Source organism: Tursiops truncatus, chromosome 9 (assembly GCF_011762595.2).
Source record: "Tursiops truncatus isolate mTurTru1 chromosome 9, mTurTru1.mat.Y, whole genome shotgun sequence".
Taxonomy (NCBI): domain Eukaryota; kingdom Metazoa; phylum Chordata; class Mammalia; order Artiodactyla; family Delphinidae; genus Tursiops; species Tursiops truncatus.
Window position 1 is genome coordinate 56,529,356 of NC_047042.1, and position 23,898 is coordinate 56,553,253.

Consider the following 23,898-nt stretch of genomic DNA (forward strand, 5'->3'; position numbering starts at 1 on the left):
GTTTAGCTGATCACAGTCTCTTTGACGTGGCTGCAAATGTTACCTTTCTTTTTCAATCAAAAACACAGCAGGGGCTGCCATCTGTTTGGCACAGGCCTTAGCTCACTTCCCCCATGCCTTTTTGTGCAGATCATTTTACGTGGCAATTTGCTAAAATCTTTCATTCCTTGGTTTGGCTAAATATAACTTTCCAAAATGGGCTGTTTTCTCTGAATGTCAGCAAGACTCACAAATGAATGCAGTTTTTCCTGAACAGCCAGTATCAGATCAAATGGAGCATTTTTCAGATTTTTAAAAAATGAACAAATATCTCACTGTCATCTCATTGTTTACTTAAAACCGACATGTTTACCAAGGATGGTGAAATCACATTTACTCTACTGAATTTCTTTGTTTGGGTTTTACAGAGGTATGTTGTCACCAACACATGCATCACAATTTTTAAGATCCTTGAAGAGAACAGGTAAAGCAAATGCATATAAGAAAGCAACCATATTAAATAGTCATTAGGAAACAACCACTAAGGAAAGTGGTTAACTATTTTCCCCAGCTCAGACGCTGCTCAAAGCAATGAATCCTCCCCCGCCCCCGCCGCCCCCGAATAGGAACAGATGATCAGCACCACGCGCTGAAGCCACAGAGATGCGCGTGGATTTCCCAGCGCTTTGTAGAATACAAATGAATGATCCTCATTCTTTTCCTAGCGGAGCCTATAGGCCAGACCTCATTAGAATTCAATATCACTCTGCTTTTCTAATGTTAATGTACCAGTTATATAAGAAATACAGCGTGAGGGGTGCTTCCACAATTATGTTCAACATGATATCATAATTCTGAAAACTGGACATGATCTTTGTTAAAGGAAATGATTGCATTTTACCATTTTATCTTTTGCTTCTAATGTAACTTAGATTCCCATTCTAACAGTGGATTATCAGAGGGCTTCATTCTTTGTGTCTCAAAGTTGCAGTGACTACCATACCGGCTTTATGGCTTTTTTCTTTTTTTTTTTTTTAAATGCCGTGACTAAAGATCAGATTGTGAAGGCTCCGAGGCCATCTCCCTGTGAAAGGAAACACAGCACATTACATTAATAAACAACTGTAGGAGTCTTCTTCAGCCAGGAATAACTCAGGGCATTAAGGCTTGAGATCTTTTGTCTAGAGTGCGGCAAGAAGTATAATGCAAACAAAAACACCAACACGTAAAAATACAATTTATGCTCTTTTACCAAGCAAAGAAAAAGTTGGTTAACGTTTGAAAAGGGAGCAGTAATGTAAATGTATTGACAATTGTATTGTAATAATTAGATGTTTACACAGTCTGGACATCATGGCTAAATCACTTCTAGCATGTTTATTTGCTAGACACTGCAGCAGGTTCATTAAGAAGACATACTGTATTAGGAATCAAAGAAACAACCAGCTCCCAGTCTCCCCTTCTCTGTTTTATATTTACCAAGAGAAAAAAAAAACTACAAATAATGAAGTAAAATACAGAATTCCCTTCATGAGGAAAACAACTTCCCTCATGGGCCCCAAATAGCTTAAAAATAAATCTTCTATTGAATCTCTTACTACACCGCATTAGACCACCTTTAATGACTGTAACTAGCTTTTAATATCTAGTGTGTAAATGGCAATCTGTTTTTGACCAAGAATAAATTATAGCAGAATATTAGGGAGGCTCTTGCTTCGCTCCAAAAAAGACTCTCAAAAAACAAAATTTAAAAAACTAGTATTTGTTTTAGATGAGAGATTTCTCAATATGTTCTGAAAGAGAAAAACCTCGTTTAGAGAGAAATATTTCTCTTAAGCAGTCTCAAACCAGATTAATGGATTAAAATTGCACACTTGAATAATTTGACTAAATTTAAAAGCTCTACGTGGCTCTCTTCCACTTATTTTTTGTCCTTCCATACTAATCTTTAATGTGTTGCTCTGATACGGTTTTCATATTTCCAAACTGAGCTAAAATGGAAATGACAGATTTTCAGTTACATAAAAATAGCAACGGAGTGCCAGGAAAAATACACTGTGAACAAAATAATCTTTAGGAAAGATATGAAAGGAGAATATTCTTTATAGCTTGATATGGATCCAATAATAGAAGCACATGCGGGGCAATTATATCAATTTTTAAAATTTAAAAACTGTTTAAAAATTAAGGTACTAAATGCTAAGCTATAATGTGTTTCCAGCCTTAGTATACCTCCACTAGAATTAAGTAGTAATCAATATAGAGTATTTATTGCTATGAACCACAGCACCAGAGGAGGCAAAGGATGGTATGTTTAGAACTCAAAATTCTCTCCTATCCTTTAGGCAGAGGGGGAAAAGAGGATTTCCCCGTCTTGATCTTTAATCAGTTACCACAGTATACTGTATTCCCAACTACTGCTTTCCTTTACCAAACGAGTATAGCAATGAAAATACATTATGAAAGCAATAATTTTCTAGTAAAGTTTAAGATGGTAAGAGAAACTTTTATTTTAGAAAACAAATAATAACAGGTACACAATATGACTATGTTTTTAAGTTGATGGAATTGATTAATGGCTCCAAATAATCAAGGACTCACATCACAGAGCACTATTTTACAGAGACATGCTAAAAATTAATTCTATACCATCATACCATAGTGACGTTATCAAATACGTTACTGAAATTGTATACAGCATAACATTACGTATGATAATTGCTAGGCTAAATAATGGAATCTTCCATGACACTGTATGATAACAAATATATTTAATAATCTTAAATAAACTCAAACTTACCCTGATAGCCACACTTCTAAGTAATTCAAGACATGAGAAATGAATTTTTAAAAAATCAGATCATGAAAGCCATTATTATTTGAAGGAATATGCTCAATTTTTTTAGATAATTTAAATTATTTAAGAGTGCTTTGCATTTTTTATTAGCTTTGCCTCAAGTTATAACATTAAAGCATTAAGGTTACACCTAATGAGGTTCTGTTTGCCCTTATTTCGAAGTCCCGTATTTTCACAAACAACAAACAGAGATTAGTGCTAAATCACAAGGCTAATTCGATCAAATAAAATTGTCTCATTCTTAGATATGCATCTGAAGAAAATGTTTAACTACCAAGTGTGTATTCACATGCAAACAATCACAGATACCCATCTGGAAGAAACAGTTCATAGAGGGAGCAGATAGTGGTCGAAGGGAGCCTGTACAAACATTTTCCTTAAGGTGTCTGTTAAGGAAAAATTCTCTGCTAAGTCCAACCAACTACAAACAACACTTACTTAAAGCCTATTATTCAGATGGATGGTTTTAAAATACCAAAGGTTTATTTTGAAAATTTACGGACGGAAGTAACATCTCTGCTATTGAAACCTCCATTAACAGAAAGTGACCACAGCTTGGAAACCAACGGCTTGATTCAAAAATGTACTCAGGATTATAGAGGAATTTAATCCCAAACTCCTCTAGGATGTCTGACATTAATTCTCATTAGAAAATAACAAAACCAACAGCTTACTAACATTACTCCAAGCAGCATTACAGCTAGTGCTGAACATTAAAAAAATTTTCCCTTGCTTGCTTCTGGTGTGAAGGAGAAATTTTTATTTTGACCCACGTTTCATTTCAGTTCTCATATCCTCCAATGCAGAAAAGCCATATCTACACTTATTGGGTTTTTAAGGCTCCTTCAAATATAATCTCACTCAAGCATAACTACACCCTGTGAGATAGAGAGAAAAAGCCTACTGGTATTTTGCAGGCGAGGAAACTTATTCTAGGGCACAATGCATTCAAGAACCGAAACTAGAATTTTGATTGACTCCAATTCCAGTGGTCTTCCTACTGCCAACTCTCAGCTGAGCACCACTGGTACAGCTCTGTTCACAGTTTCCTAAAGGGCTAGGGGTCCTCCAGCTTCCAGAATTATGTTTTACCATAATTGGCAGCAACTCTGTAAAAAGATGTTCACATTACACACACAGCTCTTTGGTTCCCCTCACAATTCAGTAGCTACAAGCATTTCAGAAATTTTCTAAAAATCAATCTTTTCATCTGAACCAACACTGAAACGCTTGCCCCTGCCTTCCCCCCTGCACATTAAAAGACCCATATATGAGAAAGGATCCCCAGTTTGTTTCCTAGGTTCAGATGTAACAAAATCAGAGAACATTTTATGTCTCGGGACACTGCTAGTGATTGAACTTGCTAAGAATCGCACAAAGGGGAGGCTACCTGGGGCTGTTCCTTTCCTGAGTTGATGTCTTGTCTATTTCACTTAGACCATGAGTCGGCTTGGGAAAGACTGTGTTGAATTCTGTGTTTGAAATGCCCCTAGCACACTGTTGGCACTTAAATATAATTATTCAAAATGGAATCATTTAATTAGATAGGAAGAGAAATAGCAAGCCCCGAGATAATAAAGAATAAAGCAAATATGCTGACCCACTGAAGCAAAGCAACAGATAGATACCGATGCACACTCACAAGATAGCTCTTTCAGTTTTCCAATTCAGGGTGTGTGTAACGGGATAAACACATTGTTATATAGCTTGCTTTTGCTGGGTTCACAGAAAACACAGACCACGACTGATATCCATAACTTCGTAGAGGGATAAGAATTACCTGTCTCATGCCTCATATGACTTAACTCCTTGGGAAAGCTGGAGAAGGGGGAACGTGGTGGAAGGTGATGGAAGAGGGAGTGACTAAGACTCCACAAACCACAAGTGCTTGACCAGGGAAGTAGGAGTGAGTTGTGTATCCACCTGGATGGGACAGGTTATTTACACCAATGAAATCTACTTGGTGGGCAGCTGAAGACCAGGACAATGTGAAGTCATTCACTCCCTGTCCTCTAGAAGCATGATATTCTGAGTGCCAGGCATGGAATCCTACTCTACAGAATGAAATGCTCCTTGGAAATTGACCCTCAGTGCACCTTCTACTTTTGGGCTATAAAATGGCCAATACTTCAGGGTGTACTTTAGACCATGAGAGGGCCCAATCTTACCCCTCCTCTGGCTAAATTCCAGAGCTCCCTAATGAATGTTAGTTCTTACTTATCTTCTGTTCCCAACGCCCCCGACCCCTACCAGCCTCCAACCACTGAGGTACAAAACTTGAAAAATTTTTTTTGTTCAAGAAACACAACAGAAGACTTTCATGTTAAGGAGACTTGTACAAGGCACCATTGTAGATGCCCAAGGAATAAGACCTCATACTCAGGGGCCAGATATTACAATAAAGGTTCTCCTTAAACAAATTCTTATCTCAACAAGCAAAAAAAGTCTTAGGTCAGACATTGCCATCACTCAGTTACAAAATTACATAAGTTTTATATTGAAGTTTGCTCACTGATTGTAAAGGGCTGACAATTTAAGAATACTCTTTTAAACTGGTTTTTAAAAAAACCTATCCATTTAGATACCACCCCAAAAGGGGCTCCCCTGGTGGCGCAGTGGTTGAGAGTCCGCCTGCCGATGCAGGGGACACGGGTTCGTGCCCCGGTCCGGGAAGATCCTACATGCCGCGGAGCGGCTGGGCCCGTGAACCATGGCCGCTGAGCCTGCGCGTCCGGAGCCTGTGCTCCGCAACGGGAGAGGCCACAACAGTGAGAGGCCCGCGTACCGCAAAAAAAAAAAAAAATAAATAAATAGATACCACCCCCAAAAAACAACTAATTGAAAACTCTTTGAAAAAAAGAAAACTCTTTGAGACAGAAGCAGCCGGCTTGGAAGTCCTCTCCAAGACTTCCTTGCCTGGTCAGTGTCCTTGGGCTTGACTTGAGGAGATCGAAAGAATAGAAAACGTTGTTCAGAAAGGGTCCCTTTGGCACCATGTCCTCTCTCGACTCTCTGCTGCCTTGATTGACTTTCTATTTTCAGCCAGAGTGGAAGTTCACAGAGAGAAATGTTTCAGCATCAAAGTTCCTTCTCCATTGTGTATTAGCTGCTTTGGATTTGACAGTCACCGTGGTCTGCCTTACGACTACAGGAGGCAAATTCCAGCTGTCCTGGTGCCAATTCTTGAGCTATTCTTTTCACAGGCTCCAGACTATTTTATAAGAATGGTGTCATCATCAGTGGTCAATAAGCTTTTATTGAGTGCCTACTATATGCAAAGATTAGAATTAAGTACTCGGTCTGAATTCGTTACAGTACTGGAAAGCAAAATGGTACTGAATTCAAGGAAGGGAGGCTAGGTAACATTACTCCTAGACCTTGGGACAAATAATTTAACCTCAGTTTCCTAATCAGGAAAATGGGAATAAACAAGAGAACTTACCTTATTATAGGGTTGTAGAAGGACTGAATGAAAAGTACACAGCATAACAAGTAGTAAACACTCGGTTAATATTAGTTATTGCTATTACTATCTTAAACTGTTATCATCATTTTGACATGACAGTGAAAGAACACAAGATTTTCTAAATGGTCTCCCATGGGAGCTGGGAAGGGGAGACAGCCTATGGGAATCTGCTTATTTGTGGAATTTTCTCCTCCTCTAAAGCAGTCACTTTTAATTGGTATTACATTGGTGGCATTAATTTTCTCCTTTGAGAGCACCTGTGTGACACTTTCCTTGAAAGAGCTGAGCTGCTGCTCAAGCCACGAAATGGCACCTGGTTTTACTCCAGCAGGAGTGATGTTTTTATATTACAAAGTTGAGGCCAATAAACAGAAAACAGACAAGTGCTGTTCTATATTACCTCTGAGTAACGGATAATAAAAAAGAAAACGGTGAACACAGAAAGAGAGAAACCTGAGGAAACACTCTCCAAGGTTCCAACATTAAGAAAGACACTTACGAGATGGGCTTTTGGGGCAATTTGTATTTTCACACCTTTGCACATATTCACAAGACTGCTCGACCTCCAGCCCCTTTCCCAACCTTACAGACCTAAGCTGAGCACTGGTATGACTACAGCTACTTTCTGCACTTATGGTTCCTTTCATCTTGGGACTCAAAGCACTCAAGTTAACATAACCATACAACTTTAAAGAAATAGGAAATGAAAGTTTTAAAAAAGACAAAAATTGAATTATGGTTGGATTTAGCAACAACTGTGAAACTTTCCACTTTCAGATATTTCTTTTTGATCCATCCAAGGCGACAGCTAGAATGCTTCCAAGATCAGAAGGCGTCTCTGTTATTGCCCAGGTGGAACGCAGCACAACAGTGATTTGGGATGTACTGGGAGTATAACTAGATCACTGGCCACAAGCTGCCTGAGTCACCTTTGCCTTCTCTGAAAGAGTGACAACACTGCACTCAGGAAAGGAAGGGAGGAAACATCTAAAGAATGGCGGCCACATTCAACTTTCCTGTTATTCACAATCTCACTCAATTCTGTTACCAACAATCCAATCCACTTGTTGATGGTATTATGAGGACGATGAAACTGCTTTTAAAGACTCGGTAAAGTGGACTGATTTTTTTTTTTTTTTTTTGACTAAGAGAACACTGTCAGTCAGAAAGCTGATGAACTAAATGATAAAGGGATTTTCTCTACCAGGTATAGACAAGTCAAACTCTTTTCTTCTTGAATCTCAGATACTGTAGGATGCCACATCAGTTAATTAATAAATATTTACTGGATACACACCATATACTCTGAAGTACCATGCTGGCGATAAATCATGTTTCTGATCAAGCAGCGATAGAGCAGATTCTACTAAGGAAAACAAGAAAAAGCCCCTGGAAAATAACATTAAGGACATGTCATTCCATGTTACAAAATTACAAATAAAATAATTCTGTAAGTATTTATCTCATCACAAGCAAGATGTTACACTATTAGAGGTTCTAACAAATATTCCAGAAGAATTCAACTACAAGGCAGTGGATGGTAATATGGCGGAAGCTGAGGATGTCCAGAAATTTCTTGTTCCCAATCCAGAGGATCAATGGTTTAAGTTATGCATTTGAGTGTAGGTTAGGTTTGTAGAAAGATACTTTAATAATATACTACTTATTTGTTTCTCTGAATTTCAGAATACTCAGGATTTTACTAACAAACTACGCCATTTTAACAAATATTTTTATGTTACATATTAATTATATTCCTTCAAGCTCTGAGTGAATCGGTGTTCTCTATGGTATGATCATGTTTTAATCTCCACCATCTCTTTCTTTACTATATGGACTGCTTTTCAATATACTTGAGTTTATTGAACTCAAAAGAAGTAAAAGTGACCTCTATACAGTTTACAATTCCATTCAACAGTTGAAATATAAACATTGATTTATCTGAAATGTAGAAGTACTTTGCTTGATTTAAAAATTCTCACAATGCTTTACTCAGTCTCACTGATGAAGTTCAAGATTTTCAACTACATGTATGTTAGGGTAAGTTTTCTTATAGTGGCTGAACTACAAATCTGGATCTCTAATATATAGCTCAGCTCTGGGTTCTGTTTTTAATTATGACCCTGGGGGGTACCAGACTCTATGAAGTGAGTAGCAATAGGTTAGACTGGAGAAATTACAGGAAAAGTGGAATCATAAGAACTAAGAGGTAGTCTTGAGTAGAAACATTTTAGAAACAACTGAATGGAATCTCTACTCTTTGTGAAAGGCTATATTCAACAGTAATAGCAAAAAACCTCCACATACAGAGATTGCACCTACAGATGGTTGACCAGTGATTTTCTAGGATCCCATAATATTTTATATAATCATCTGTAATTAAATTAGCACAAGATAAAAATAATCTACTTAAAATAATATAAAGTTTTCAAAATAATCGCTAGGCTAAACAACATTCTTTTTCATGAAAGAAACTGTCATAGACAACCAAGTGGCAAAAACAGAATGGAGTGAGCTGTGGTTGAGTGTAAATCCTATAGCAATGAAAGTAATTTGTATTATCCTTACTTCTTTGAATAAATATCAGATGACAGCCCTATTTCATTTCTTCATTCGGTTTGGAGGCCAGATGGCATTAGAATCATTTACTTCACCTTGTTGTGCTTAATTACTACAATAAACACACTATTTTCCAAATTAATCATAACAAAGTAATTTCATTAGTAACACAGCAGGCTGTTGAATTATTAGCATCATAACAGTTTGCAAACAATTAAACTTTATTTGAACCTTAAAAATTTGCAGAGTGGAACATTATTGTAACATCTAATGGCAATAGAGTACAAATTCAGTACAGAGCAAATAATCAAGCAAAACGCTCTGTAAAATATGACTTACAATCACCTTTGAAAAAAATTAGCTCTCTGTTCATAGAAAAACAAATAAAAGCTAAGCAAACATAATGAGAACATAGCAATTAGCATATTTTCTAACAAGCCATGTTGTTTAAATTCACATTAATGATTATTATTATGATCTTGAAGAGTGTGTGATATATTGTCAAGGGTGTAAAGAAAACTTTCCGCCTCCTAGTATACAGATGATTTCACCAAATGAATACAAAGTAGTCATGAGTTGAAAGTAATGATTGTTTTTTCCTGTCAGTCCAATTAAAAATGTTTTGTTTCCTTTCTCATCTCCCACCTATATTCAAGTGAAAAAGAACAAAGGCCAGAGGAGCTCTGGACAAAAGTTAACACTTTTTTTCTGTACTGTCACCATTCCAGAGACTATCTGGCATCAGTTGGCAAAGGACTCCCTCTCCTGGATTAACTGTAAAAACAGGCAATAATCTTCTAAATACTTCACGTTTGGAGTGAGTCTGTGCCTGAGTGGAGGAGGGGTTTCCAAGTGGGTTCCTATGCAATGAAAAGCTGCTGCCATCTACTGGCCCAAGCCTAAAATCTTCATTTAGGCCAGAAGCACAAAATCTGTGCCCACAAGGAAGTCTACATTTTCAGTGGAACCCACAGCTGCTTTCACTTTTCAATCTCTCAGGCTTTGAAAACCAATCCACTAAATTCATCACCAGTTGTCTCACTTCTGCCAAGATGATTTCAATCTATCCCAATGGCTCTATATTAGGAGAAGACTAACAAGTGCATAAATTAATTTCTGAAAGCTTTTACTTGACCTGGTCTAATCTATATAAACTAGAATTCACCCACAATCCCCCAAATTAATATATATTTTTTTACATGTGAAATCTGATAATCACAGTACAGAGGGGATAATAGTAAAACATAAACTCTGAAATATTGCTTGTAGATAGTTTTTATAAATAATGGAGGGTTTTAAACATAGGCTCGTTTGCATGGTTAGAATCTTTATCTTTAAAGCAAAGATCTGAAAACTCAACAAAAGTAGTACCTTCTAATCAAGGATTCAATATTAGCAGATTATATTTACTTCAAATAATTATCCAATCAGCAGTATATTTTGATATATATACCATAGTGGTACCTTGTAGACATTTAAAATACCTTTGATTTCAAACATACATGAAAAAGTAATAATATAACTCCACAAACCTTGCTCTGGAGTTCAACACACACCTCCAATGTCAGACCAACACTACCCTTCCATTCACCTGTACCTGGGTACATGTTCCCACCGGATTTCTACATCCTCCTCTCTGAGCCTCCCTTCTCTTCTCATTGCTTTCAGAGGTGCAGAGCAGGCCCAAATCTGGACTTTCACTGTTTTGTGGTGGTACTTTAATATCACAGTAACAATCAGGCAGGGTAACAGTACTCAGTTACGCCTTCTGACTTTGAGAATACATTGAGATTCTTTATGCCATTACATTAGTGGCAGAATGCGACCTCTCACAAAATTTTTGTTTCATTAAATTAAAAGAAAACTACAGTAGAAAATGTTGGCAAGCCCATTATATAACCGGGGTATGTATTATTGGTAAAGGGCTTTGCACAAACCATGGTTCTGGTCTTCACGTGTGTTGCAGAGGGTGACAGCATACTCCCCATTTGCAATTCTATCGTTTTTCTTTCTTGTGGCTACATTTAACATAAAGTAAATTCCCCAATCAGTAAAAATTCTTTCATGAAAACATGTTACTATTGTTTGAAAAATAAATACTAAGAGAACTCATCTACAAAGTTTTAACAAAGCTACATTCTTTAGATAGCATCTACCAAAAACTTTCATGATACATTCAATTGAAATTTTTATGAAATTATATATTACATTCTAAAAAATAATTGATATCCAGTATTAAGAGAAATTACAACTCTTACTAGAAGTAGCAATGATTACGTGATACATATAAAATAGTGCTGAATTTTTCACACAAATCAAATGAGTAAATAAACCTATGATTATTTCTTTGAAAAACAGCAACAGGTATAACTTTACTGCTTGCATCTAATTTACATTAATATCCTTCATTTAATTTCACATCAGAGGAATATTATAATGAATGCATAAAACAACAAAGACAAACGATGCTCAACAAAACAAAGAAAGGTTATGAGCTGTCACTCATGCTTTCACGATGATTCTCAATCCAAAGCATTTGCACACTAGCAGAGGAATCTTCCTTTTCTGCAGGCAGAAAGGGAAAGTTGCATTTTAGTTTTTACTTCAGGCAAAATGTTGATTTTCCCTGCTTAGAAAAATGTTACATTTTTAGCCAAGGAAAAAAATGAATGTTTACTCAATATTTTGTCAATTCAGCTCCTCAGAAAGGCCATAAAAGTGGTATTTTACTAAAGAGGAGGAGGTTTGGGAAAACAGCTGGTTATTATCAAAGGGATTTTTCTCTAAATAATCTATTTATTTCCAAAGTAAATTCTATGAAGTTATTTTTAAAACTAAACTAGATTTTTTTTTTAAAGAAGAAGATGATTTGGGAGCATAATCTTTGTGCTATCAGAAAACTACAAAGACTTTTAAAAAGGCAAAGACTCATAACGCAGAGACCAAGAGAACATATGAGCTATTACAGAATATTGGATTAAAATGTACTTACCCAGGACTCTCAAATATCATACATCTCCATTATGTAGGCTTTCGGCACCAAGCCAATGGCTCCCTTCATTTCTCCTACCCACCAGCCATATCTATTGTATTCCTAATTGAAAACAATATGCAGTATTAACCTTCAGACTGGGTGTCAGTACAATGTTGTTTGTACGCAACTTCTTAGAAATGTTACTTCTTTTTATAAAGTTATAGGAGCTTGAGCTGCAAATTGAAACGTTTTAATCTTTTTTTGTTTCTGAACACTTTAAAAATGCTGTTAGGCAAAGATTTAAATTAATGTATAAGACAGAGCCTGTTTATTTCACAGTGTAGAACACAGAAACAGTCACTTAGGATAGAAACCTAGCAAATGAAACTACCTAAGGAAGTCCGTTCTCTGGGCCCCTTTCCCTTCTCTCTCCCACATCTCTCTCTCTTACACACACACACACACACACACATACACACAGAGCCTGGGGGACACCTTTTAATATGCAAACACCAGTGTTAGAGGCTCCGAGGTCATAGCCAGGATCCTTAGGATACTATCTTTGCCTTCAAGGAGCTTTTCATCTAGCAAGGATAGATTTTTTTTTTTCCCACAATAAACTACTTAATTCCTAGTTAAACTCATATGACCGAAAATGATTTAGGATGTAGAGGTATGCCCCTTCTTAGGAAAATCTAAAAATGAGTATAGACGTTTTAAACAGATAAATTAGAGAACAAGGAAACACTACTAATGCTTTCCCCCAACCGGCTTTCCAAAATAATTCACAAAAGGGCTCCTTTTCAAAAGCTTCCCAAAGGCATTTATTGTTCCTCTGGATTGATCACAAACTACATTAGGTAAAGGATGAATGGAAGGAATTTAAAGGTGGTATTCGATTCACCCTTACGGGGGAAGATCAATAGGAAATAAAAGTATCTCAAATTATAAAGGCAAAATATTAATCTAGCTGTAAAAAAAGACTGATTGATGAGTCACTTTTGAGTTTATTTTGCAGTGTGAGCTAATCCTGTCCCTCCTTTTCTTCCCTTTGCTCCACTGACAGACACACCACTGCTCTAGGCATAGTGACCACTGTACCCGGTCTCATTTGTCTGCCAGATTGACTAATGTATTTCTATCTCAAATTTATTTATGCTTAGTGAGATACAAACAAAGTAAAATGAATTACAAGTTTCAAGAATAATATCTCCCAAAAGCAATACTCTGAAAAAGCACTGTAGGACCCAAATTTAATTTTTCATATAAGATAAACTTTTAAAATCAATCCCCAAAGTAATTCAATAGGCTATGATCTCCAACATCTGAGTCACACATAAATGTGCATATGCATATCGAGTTACATGTGGGGAGGGAACGTTAATACCAGTACAGATTTAACATTTGTATTGATGACTAACCATGCTATTGACCATCAGAAAGGAAAATAATACAATTTTTCCATACAAATGTAGCAACATTCCCAGGTGTGTATTGATATGTAGTCTATCAATAGAGAGATTACAAGATTAAAATCTATAAGTACTTTTTTAAACAATGGGATGTATCAGAATTAAGTTTTTCGTAAGAATAAGATGGAAGGAAAACGGGGGTGGTGGAGAAAGGCCTGATTCTAATGAGGGCACAGCTCTGGCTTATGAGGCAGTAGACTCAAGATTTTAAAAGTTTCCTGATAGTGTGAACTTAGTGGACAAAATTCTCTAAGCAATGAAAATAGTCTGATGCCCAGAACTCAGTGAAGATGACGATAATCTATGTAGAATATATTTGTCAGAAGAAAATACCAACTTACTGAAAGCTATGATTAGTAACCATTATATCCTAATAGGTACCTAATAAAACTGCCCTTTTCAATTTTTTAAGGCAATGAATACAATTAGAGCCTAATGCTTAACAAAACAAATGTATTTCACCTTGCAGAGGCCAAAGGCCCACAGTGTAAGATTTCAAAATGGATACTTAACAAAGTAAGTCTGAGTGTGAAAGCTCTTATCCAATGCCCATCTAAGATTTTATTCAGCTGATTATTTGGAAAGAGTAAAGGAACTAGGCCCCCAAAGGCTAGAAAAACAGAATACATTTAGTGAGAGGGCATATTATGACCCAAACCTGCTTTCAGAGAACAGCCTGCAATCTGGGTTTCAATGTTTAGATTCAAGTTACAAACCAGAAAGTTCATATTACTTTATAATATTCTGTTTTGAAATTATAATCTACACTCCAAGTTAAGGACATATTATTGTTCTCAAAAAGCTCATTCACATCCAAATTTAAGAAACTGATTTCCAACAAATCACTTCAAGAAGGACCAATGACATACTTCACACAAGAGAAATTTGCATGACGGCAACTGAGAAGATTCATTAAACAGAAAGTACAGTAATAAACAGCAGAGGAGTTTATTCAGCTGTACACAAATCCCTTAAAAGTAACATTCTAGGAAAAAATTAAGTTTTAGGCTAAAATAATCTTAAATGTTTCACTAAATTAATTTAAAAGAATTGAAAGGCATATGAAATACACAGCTCATAAAAGTACTCTAAGATATAACAGGTTTAAATCAGAAAAGAGTAAAAATAAAAACCCAGAATGTTTATTACTTTACCTTTGTAAAGAATTCCATACAGCACTCCTGTGTGGAATTAAGAGGTAAGATAAAACACAGGGAGGTAAAAATCTAGTAGGCAAATTTACGGATTTACACTGCAGCCATTAGAGGATGTCAGCAAGGCTGCAAACACAGAAGCTTTTACTTTTATCATTATTATCCTCTGTATGAGCCTCCTGAGCAACATGAATCCCAATTAAACCATTTGCAGCCTATAAATTGGAATGAAGATGCATCTCGGAGTACGGTATTCTAAACGCCAGCCTGAAGATTCAATAGCATACACACTTTCCTTTGGAGGAAGAAAAACTGCCTTCCATTGCCTTTCCCTGTTTGCTGCCCCCAAACAAATGTGATTATGAATGATGTATTACTTACAGTGGAAAATAATGCAATCCATACAATGTTGTCTCGCTGTCCACATACTAATTGTAGTATTGGTCTAAAAGTCACGGGTGGGTCATTAAAAAAAAAAAAACAACCCTCACCCCTTATCTTGTTAATAAACAAAAAATAAAGAGACAAACGTCATATGAGGCTGCTATCTAAATCTCTGAAAGGTTAGGAATCATCGTGTCATCTTGATGACACACGAGATCTCAGGTACAAGAAGGTCTGCCATCTGGTATTCCTCACCCTACTCGGCTCTTAACATCAACTGAAATGCTAACATAGGCAAGTGACTGTACTTCAGGAGGACTGATAAAATAATGAAGAGTCCTTTAATCTACAGGAAACCATTCTAGTCAATTTATAAGAAATATTGCATCCCTTTGTAGGACGTGTAATTATTTTCTATTAATCATGTGCTATAAAGCTACATTATGCAGTTATTCTGTTATCACTAGAAAGAGGCCTGCAGTCAGCTTCTGACAATGTTAGGTAATTACTAACACAAAGCTTCTTTCTCCTCCCGTAGTAATGCTATCAAGATCTAGAGGTGTAGTGATGCTTAGTGTATAAAAATAGTACTCAAAAGAAATTTAATATCTGCAAAATGGACGGCTTCAAGGCAAAATGTAATGTGGCAGTTAAAGAAGCAAGAAAGCTGAACTTGCCCAATAATTTGAGAAAATAATCATAAGGCAGCACTGACCGTTGTGGTCTAACTCCTCTGTTTTCAATTTTTACATCATTAAAATAGTTTTTGTTTTATTTTATAGTTAAAATTTTAGGCCTCAATTAATCATTATTAAGCAATAAATTAAAGTGATTATGTAAAAAGGCAGGAAAAAAGGGACTAGTTTTGATAAAGTGAAACAGAGACTTTATCCAACACAATAGCAAACGTATGTCTATGTTTACTTACTAAATCTCTCTCTGCCAGTGTATTATTTTACACTTAAATAAGATGCCAACATTTACTTAAATCCTTTTCAGCACCACGATTCTCATTTCTCAAGTATGTTAATCCACTTTCTACAAACCATATGGTAAAAGAATGCTGCCTTAATAGAAACTTGAAACATTAGTAAGATTTTGTGATGTACCACCCCTTTCAGAAAGTAGTTACCAATCTGTTTGAAAGCAACAGGTGTTAGAAAGGTTAAAAGACTATATTACTTTCTCCAAACGTATATCTGTACTTCAAAACATACCAGCCTTGTGCAGAAATAAAGGTAATTTTATTCACAAAATATAAACTACATTGAGTTTCAGAACCAGTGGACTTTACCATTGTTTTCCAACTATTCACTGTTCAATTTTTCAAATTGTTCATAAACATTGTAGTAGCATGAAAACTAGATAACTATTTAAAATATGGAAATACTTTCTTCAAGGCTACCTCTTCAATCTCTTCCTTTTTACTATCTCCAATTAGAAACTTCGTAAGAATCGTTTCTTATACATCCATCATTTCAAAAGTTGTCTTAAAATGCACAACAGGTACTTGACAACTTCGTTTTTTACTATTATTATCTACACTTTAACTGCTTGAATCTTAGTCTCCTAACTCATTCCTTAAATGAGGAAATGGACACTAACAATTTCTAAGATCCTCCCTGATGTTTGAATACCACCATCACGAACCTGCTTTACCACCCTAAGTCTCTTAGCATCTCATGGAAATCAACCTCACTACTTTATAATTTACTATGCAAGTGTGACTTTGAGTTACTCTAATTCAAAGAATTCCTATTTTTTTCCTCCGTGCACTGCGCACTCCATTTTTAAAGCGAGAGAGACAAAAGACGAGCAAAGAAGGTGATAGTAGGAACTTAATTCCTGTAACAAATTTTAGTTTATATTCCAGAGTCAAGATACATTTAATTCAAATCTCTACACAGCCAACATTTACAATGGCATAAAGTAAAAACTGACATGCAGACTGATGATTCTTAGGTATTGTTAGGCAAAGAAAGATCAAATCATGCTCAGTAGTGGGTGGCCTTGGTACTCAGTGTATTTCACCAACCAGTACATGACTGTTAACTGTTCTAGTTCAGACCTTCATCACCTCACCCTGGATCATTGCATCATCCACTCTGCCTCTCTGTACTTCCCGGAAACGGCCTTTGTCAGTTTACTCGGCTGCTGAGGAATGTACACTAGCCCCCCAACGCTTTAACTACAAACTCCTCTCACTGCTCTGGTCCCACAGCCCAACCTTCTGTGCTGCACTCATTCCTGCCTCTGTACGTGGCACTCCTTCCCCAAGGGGCATCTCCCCTCCCTCATCCAAAGCCTATCTAGTAACTAAGACTCGACTCAGGTTACCCAGCTTTCACGAATTTCTCTCTGAGTTATCTAATCCATACTTACATCTCCCATTTCAAGCTGAGTATTTATTCCTCAGTGGAGTTTATGTACTTCAGTTTTGTCCGTTCAACTAAAATAAAGTAGAAACTCACTGAGATCGTGGCAATGTCTTACACTCAAAACTGTATGCCCCACACTCCAGGATGTGTAAAAGATGTTCAATAAATATGTACTTCATGATGAAACAGACATACTTCTTCTTCATTTTGGATGACGCACCAGATGACCCTCCTAAATGTTTTCTTAAGAAGGGTAATTTCCAATTGGAATATATTTTCTATGTGTATATTGGACATACTTGAAGAATTTTAGTAAGGCCTAAACAAACATTTGTTCTGAAGTATGTCTAGCTTCACAATGTGAAGTGTGCTGTTCCTCGCCATGGCTGGCTGCGGCCCATCGCGTTTTCCCATGTGCTGTAGAGCATACCTTGTCTGAAGAGCCTAAATTCCACTTGCAGAAAGAAAGATACCTGTCCCCTGAAGAACTGGGACCAAATAATTCTAGTTCTTCGAAGAAATGGCTTCAGTTGAATTTACTGTAAGTACGGAAGAGGTTAAGACAGAACCCTGCAACAGCAGAAACAGTGTGGCAGGTCTAGGGGAAAATCTGCTAGTTTTTCAGCTGCTGCTTCTTACTCTTGTGATTATTTTCTCAGAAGATTGAGGGTCTCCAGCTTGTTACTAACTAGGTATGTGACCTCGGGCAATCCCCAAGTTCTTCAGGGGTGATTTTTTTTTTTACATTTATATCACTCTCTGAGACTCCATAATAATCCAGTTACGTACTTAACATAAATCAGTCAGTCTAATTATTATACATTTGGACCCTCACAGAATTACCTATATGAAATCTCTTGTTATATGTACTATAAATTTTTTGTTGTTGAGGGTAATATCTGCACTGTTCTTATTATATAAAGTTGTTGAGGTCAGATAATCCGCGAAGATTCTAGAAATTCACGTGAGATTTTTTTTTTTAAGTAGCCAGTGCTGGGAAAAGCCAAGCTTCCTCCTTCATGATTCAAAAGAATTATTAGCTCCTTGTCTCTCCCTTTTTCAGTGTGGCTGCCAAGAAGCTCAGGAAGTTCAAGCGTAGAAACTCCATTGTCTTTTAAGGTCTCCAGAGGCAGTCCTTTTTTCCATTAGCCTTTTATTTATTTTTCCCCAATTATGTGGAGCCTCAAGATCTTCTCACCATAAAGTGAAGAGCTAGCACTAACGTTCCCCTACCTCTACGATTCTACCATTCTGAATTCCTTTAAGAAGTTCAGGATTATTTCCTTTTTTTTTTTAATGTAAATTTATTTATTTATTTTTGGCTGCTTTGGGTCTTCCTTACTGCGCACAGGCTTTCTCTGGTTGTTGCAGCGCATGGGCTCTAGGCTCGCGGGCTTTAGTAGTTGCAGCACGCAGGCTCAGTACTTGTGGCTTGCAGGCTCTAGAGCGCAGGCTCAGTAGCTGTGGCGCCGGGATTAATTGCTCCACGGCATGTGGGATCTTCCCGGATCGGGGCTCAAACCCATGTCCCCTGCATTGGCAGGCGGATTCTAACCACTGCGCCACCAGGGAAGTCCTAATTATTTCTTATTTTTAACTATATTTCCATAAACATATATTAAACATCTATCTGCCATAATGTTAGATATTGGGGATTCAAAAATACTTAAGACACAGTGTCTACCTCAAGGAATTGAGACAGGGAAACGAATAATCCTGGTCATGGCCCACTTAGGTATAGCAAAATGGAAAGAGAAAACCCTTTAGGGTCAGATCTGCGTTGATTCCAGGAGAAGGTACTTCCTAGCTGGTATCCTCAGGTGATTTACATAATAAGCTTACTAAGCATCAGTTTTCTTACTTGCAAAATTATATTGATAGTACCATATCCTTTGTAGGGTTACCTTAAGAATCAGAGGAATGAAAGCACAATGAGTACCTAGAACAAGATACTGTAGGTATGCAATAAATACTTTTTCATCCCCTCCCTCTGCCTTCCCACTAACTGGTGTAGCAAAATACCAGGGCAACAAAAAAACAGAGCATTTTGGAGTGTACTATAAGGCAACCTGATTATTACGGGCTGTTCCAAAGGGAATCTGATCTTAAAAGAGATAAAAAAGGAGACATCTCAAAAGAGTGAGAATATACCATATATACATTGAGGGAGCTCTTGATTTTTTGGGGGGGTGGGGTGGGGGGAGAGCAGAAGGGCATAAAAAAATCATGGATTTTTCAATTTAAGATTTTTTTTTTTTACTTACCAACATGGTGCTTTTCTTTAAGGTTGTTTTGGTTTGCTCCTGGAAAACCTTTGCTTACTCCATGCAGAATTAAACCATGTAGGTTCTGCAGCCATAGCAGCCCCTCCACTGCCACCTCTGTGTAACTTGCCTCTCTGACACTGCCTTCTGGTCTCTCCTTTACTTCTCAAGCCACTGCAGGGCCTCAGCCTGACAGCCTGTCTCCTGCAGGCACCTTCCCCTTTCATCTGTCAACATTTTCCTGGAATGCTCCCTCCAATTTATGTAAGAGAAAATCGGGAAGTACTAGAGCATGGTTTTTGCAACCAGGTAACAAGAGGAGTCCCATGAGTGGAATGAGAACATCTTCTGACGTAATGCTGTTTCCATACACTGCTTATCACCACCAGGGAGAGGTTATAAGCATAGCATTGGTCTGCCCACTATGCTTCACCGTGGGCATTTAGCATAGAAACTAAATGCCGTCAGACCCAAACAACCGCAGTGACAAGTACAAACACTCCCCCTCCTTCCCAAAAGACTACAAGATGTGATAACATTTAGGGAACTAGTGTAGTATCATCAAGGTATGTCCTATATTGAGGTGTCCTGGTTACTCTTCAGCAGGTGGTTTTGCTATATGTGGCACATGGGGTCAGATGGTCACAAAGGAAAAACTAAGAGAGCTGAAAAGGAACTCTGTATTTCCCTCTGCCAGTAGAGCTCAGCAAGACTTTCATTTTATTTGTTTTTCTGGTAAGTCTGAAGCCAAAAAAAGCCTTAGTAACAGAATCTTTACATTTTCACAATGAGAAGCAAATGATCAGTGACAGTTACATTTCACCAATCACTGGAAAAAGTCACAGCTACAAAGGGAAGCAATGCTTGAAACTCCAAACAACACCCACTAAAAAAATGCCCTTTTACTGTATATTAGTGAACACTGTCAACCCACATTTCCTGTTTTTGACTTAATAAAAAATGTCTCAAAAAGCTGCAAAGCCCAAGTCACATGTGTCCTAGACGAGATGAAATATTCCAGCGTTCTTAACTCTCTTATTTTTCTGTTAATAGCAGACAAGCAGCATGCCTCTTTCCTGCTGAAGCATAGCTCTTCTGTCATTAAGTCTCTAAAAATAATTTATTGCCTTAAAAGTAAGAATAGGAATGTGGTTAGCGATTTACTGGTGAGTACAGATTGAAAGATAAACTAATAGACAATGTAAATCCAGAGCAGCAAACAGAATAAAATAGCCAAAGAGCTATGTGGGACTATAATATGCCTGTAGCTATATAACCTGGATCCTGCCATGAAAATTATAAAACTCCATAAACACGGTTCTAGGACAATACTATTAACTATGATATTGTGTCCATGTTTAAGGTGGTAATAAAATTGAAATGCAAACCAGTAAAAGAATTTAGCATGATTTTAAACAACCTGTTTCCTAAAAAAAAAAATAAATAAATAAAAACAAAAGATTTGCAATCTCAAATACAAATGTCCCCCATCAAATAAATCTGAAAGTAGGCCTTGTGTTTCATAATAACTTCACTAACAAGGCAGCGGTCATAAAAATCACATATTCCTGGAGACCTTCCTGGTGGCGCAGTGGTTAAGAATCCGCCTGCCAATGCAGGGGAACTCAGTTTCGAGCCCTTATCCGGGAAGATCCCACATGCCATGGAGCAACTAAGCCCATGCACTACAACTACTGAGCCTGCCCTCTAGAGCCCACGTGCCACAACTACTGAGCCTGCATGCCACAACTACTGAAGCCCGCACGCCTAGAGCCCATGCTCCGCCACAAGAGAAGCCCCTGCAATGAGAAGCCCGTGCACCACAATGAAGAGTAGCTCCTGCTGTCCACAACTAGAGAAAGTCCCTGTGCGGCAATGAAGACCCAACGCAGCCAAAAATAAATTAAAAAAAAAAAAGGTAATTGTACCTTGCTTAAAAAAAGAAAAATCACATATTTCCCTTTCATCCATTCCTATCAATACCTTCCATCTTTGGGTGGGGGGCAGAATTTCTAAATCTCCACTGAACTATTGAAGTATATAAAATGTCTTAACACATAAAAAAACAGCAGCAATGTTATATGAAAAGACCTGTAAGCAAAAAGTTACAGGCTTGCATTTTTAGGCAAGTAGTATTTAGATTTATTAGTAGTAAGGTTCAAAGGTTAACACTAAGAAAATGCCAGACACTTTGAAGGAGGGGCTAGCTCAGCCAGGGGTCACGTGGCAGCTGCTAATTGGAAAATGTTAAAAAGGGAAGGGGAAGGGCAGGGTAGCTGCCTTCTCTTCCTTCTTTATTGTAACATTTGATTTTCACTAAAAAAAAAAAGAAAAGAAAAGAAAAGAAAAAAGTAAAGAAAGAAAGAAAAGCTAAGATCTGTATAACTCAAAAGAGGCTAAAAATAAATAAATCACCCCCAGGCAGACTGAGCACAGCTGACACCCTATCAAGGCTTCCTTGCAAAAATAGAAAAAAAAGACTGAATTTTAAAATCAAACTATATTTCTATAGTGAATTCTAATACAGAGAGCCTAATCATCAAACTAGCTAAATCGTTTTGTCATTATATTTACAAAATTAAAATATTCTTTATTATAGTACATGCCATTTTATTTCTTGATTTGTCTAAAGGTTTATTTATATTGAAAAGAATGTATCTCTTCTTAAACTATCTTGTGTTGCCTTTTTTTAAAAGATTATTTTCAGAACTAACAAGCTTCTAGAAGGTAAGTCAAATCAACAATAAATACTGCAAACTATAGATCAGTTAATTATAAAAAGCAAGTTGTGTTTCTTTGAAATCTTTTAAATGGCATTTTTTATTAGAAAAGTTGTGGCACTAATTTTTTTTTTACTAAGTACACATTTTTATGTCTCTATAAATACTGTTAAGACTCCTTAAAATGCATTTTTCCTTAAGTATACAATTTTTACATTTAATTCAGAATGATGAAAAGAATTTTCATGATTAACGCTTATACTTCATTGACATGAGATAGGAAAGTAATAACCCATAGCTAAATTTAAAGTTGGATTTATGACATCATTTTGATTGTGCACATTAGCTGCAATTACCTGCACCACTCATTCTGAGCCACTAGATGGTGTAAAAAATAAATTTAAACGGTAAATTTTCATTCCAACACCATGGAATCTAAATATAACTCTGAGAAAGATTAAACAAATTTCTAGGCATATAACAAAGCTAGTGATTTCTATATTTATTGCACTTAAAAAAAAACAATCAATACATAGCATCAGCTCTACCTTGATCTAGAAACAAGTCCTTTTGAGCAATTCTTTGCTCTCTTCTTCTAAGGGCCTTGAGTTCTGAATTTATAATGATATTCATCATTCAAACTGCTGTCATCATTCACATATTAAATAAATTTATGATATTAACTTATGATCTATGTTTGCCAAAATTTTTATAAAAACTGTAAGACCAAGCAAATATAAAATTAAAGAATCACCAGAGGTTCCTATCTGAACTCACCCAAAGCCAAGGGGGGAAGTAAGAGTCTTCATAAATATATCCTGACCCCCAAAGCAACCTGACAACAAAGAGCCAAGATGCTCATCAACGGCCCAGAATTTGTCCAAATTCCGTCAAGAGAAAACTGTCTTTCTTTCACCCTCACTAAGATCAACCTGGTTGATTGTACTAGGTCCGCAGCTGGGTAAATATGGGTATTTACTCATCCAGCCAATGGTGATAATGTGCTAACAAAGCCTTGTCTCTTCTTTTAAAAACCAAAATGAGCTCCAGATAAAATGCCCATCTCTAGAAGGCCTCTCCTGAAATGCTGCCGGTGGAAATTTAAACCTTGTGAAAGGTTGATAAAGGAAGTATTTTCAGGCAGCCCATACCCAAATAACAGCATTTAGAAATTTTAGATGGGAGTGTATTCTTCCTATGAGGTGGATTACCACTCTTAGCTCTTTGACAGGCTTCACATATAAAATTACAGTCATCACAAAACAGGTTTGGGAGAAAAGGAATGACTTCCCCCAGAATCCTAGAAATATGATACACACCTATGATTGTACTTCCAATTTCATATTCACAGAAAATGATTTTCTGAGGCAATGGCAGAAATAAGACAAGCCTATGGGAACGCTGCTTGCACCACAGCCTGTCCCAGAGGCTGGTACTCTGAGGCTTTCAGGAACAAAGACAACTTGAAAAAAGACAACTTGATTCCTAAAGAAGGCTTCAAGAACAAACCCACATGGGCTTCGTAAGTTTCATATTTTACCATACAAACATACTGGCTACGTGCCATTTATCCCTATAGTCTGAAGTTCCAAGTGGAAGCTAATCAACCTTTTAATTTTATATGCGATTTTACACACATTTAATTTTATGCAGCTAAATTGGTGAAAGAAACTGTGAGCTAAGTAAATTTG

General features: G+C 36.9%; 2 protein-coding genes across 2 annotated transcripts in view; one reads left to right on the forward strand and one right to left on the reverse strand.

Moving 5' to 3' along the window:
* Nucleotides 1–23,898, forward strand: part of LOC109548554 (uncharacterized) — a 267,207-nt gene that overhangs the window by 234,877 nt on the left and 8,432 nt on the right. The window lies entirely within an intron of this gene.
* The window catches only part of SKAP2 (src kinase associated phosphoprotein 2), a 156,064-nt gene continuing 141,230 nt past the window's right edge, over nucleotides 9,065–23,898 (reverse strand). Inside the window, exons 12-13 of the mRNA XM_019926478.2 lie at nucleotides 11,854–11,955; nucleotides 9,065–11,426 (exon numbers count right to left, since the gene is read on the reverse strand). Of these exons, the coding sequence (XP_019782037.1) occupies nucleotides 11,863–11,955 (93 nt within the window). The 3' untranslated portion in view covers nucleotides 9,065–11,426; nucleotides 11,854–11,862. The remainder of the gene's footprint in view (nucleotides 11,427–11,853; nucleotides 11,956–23,898) is intronic.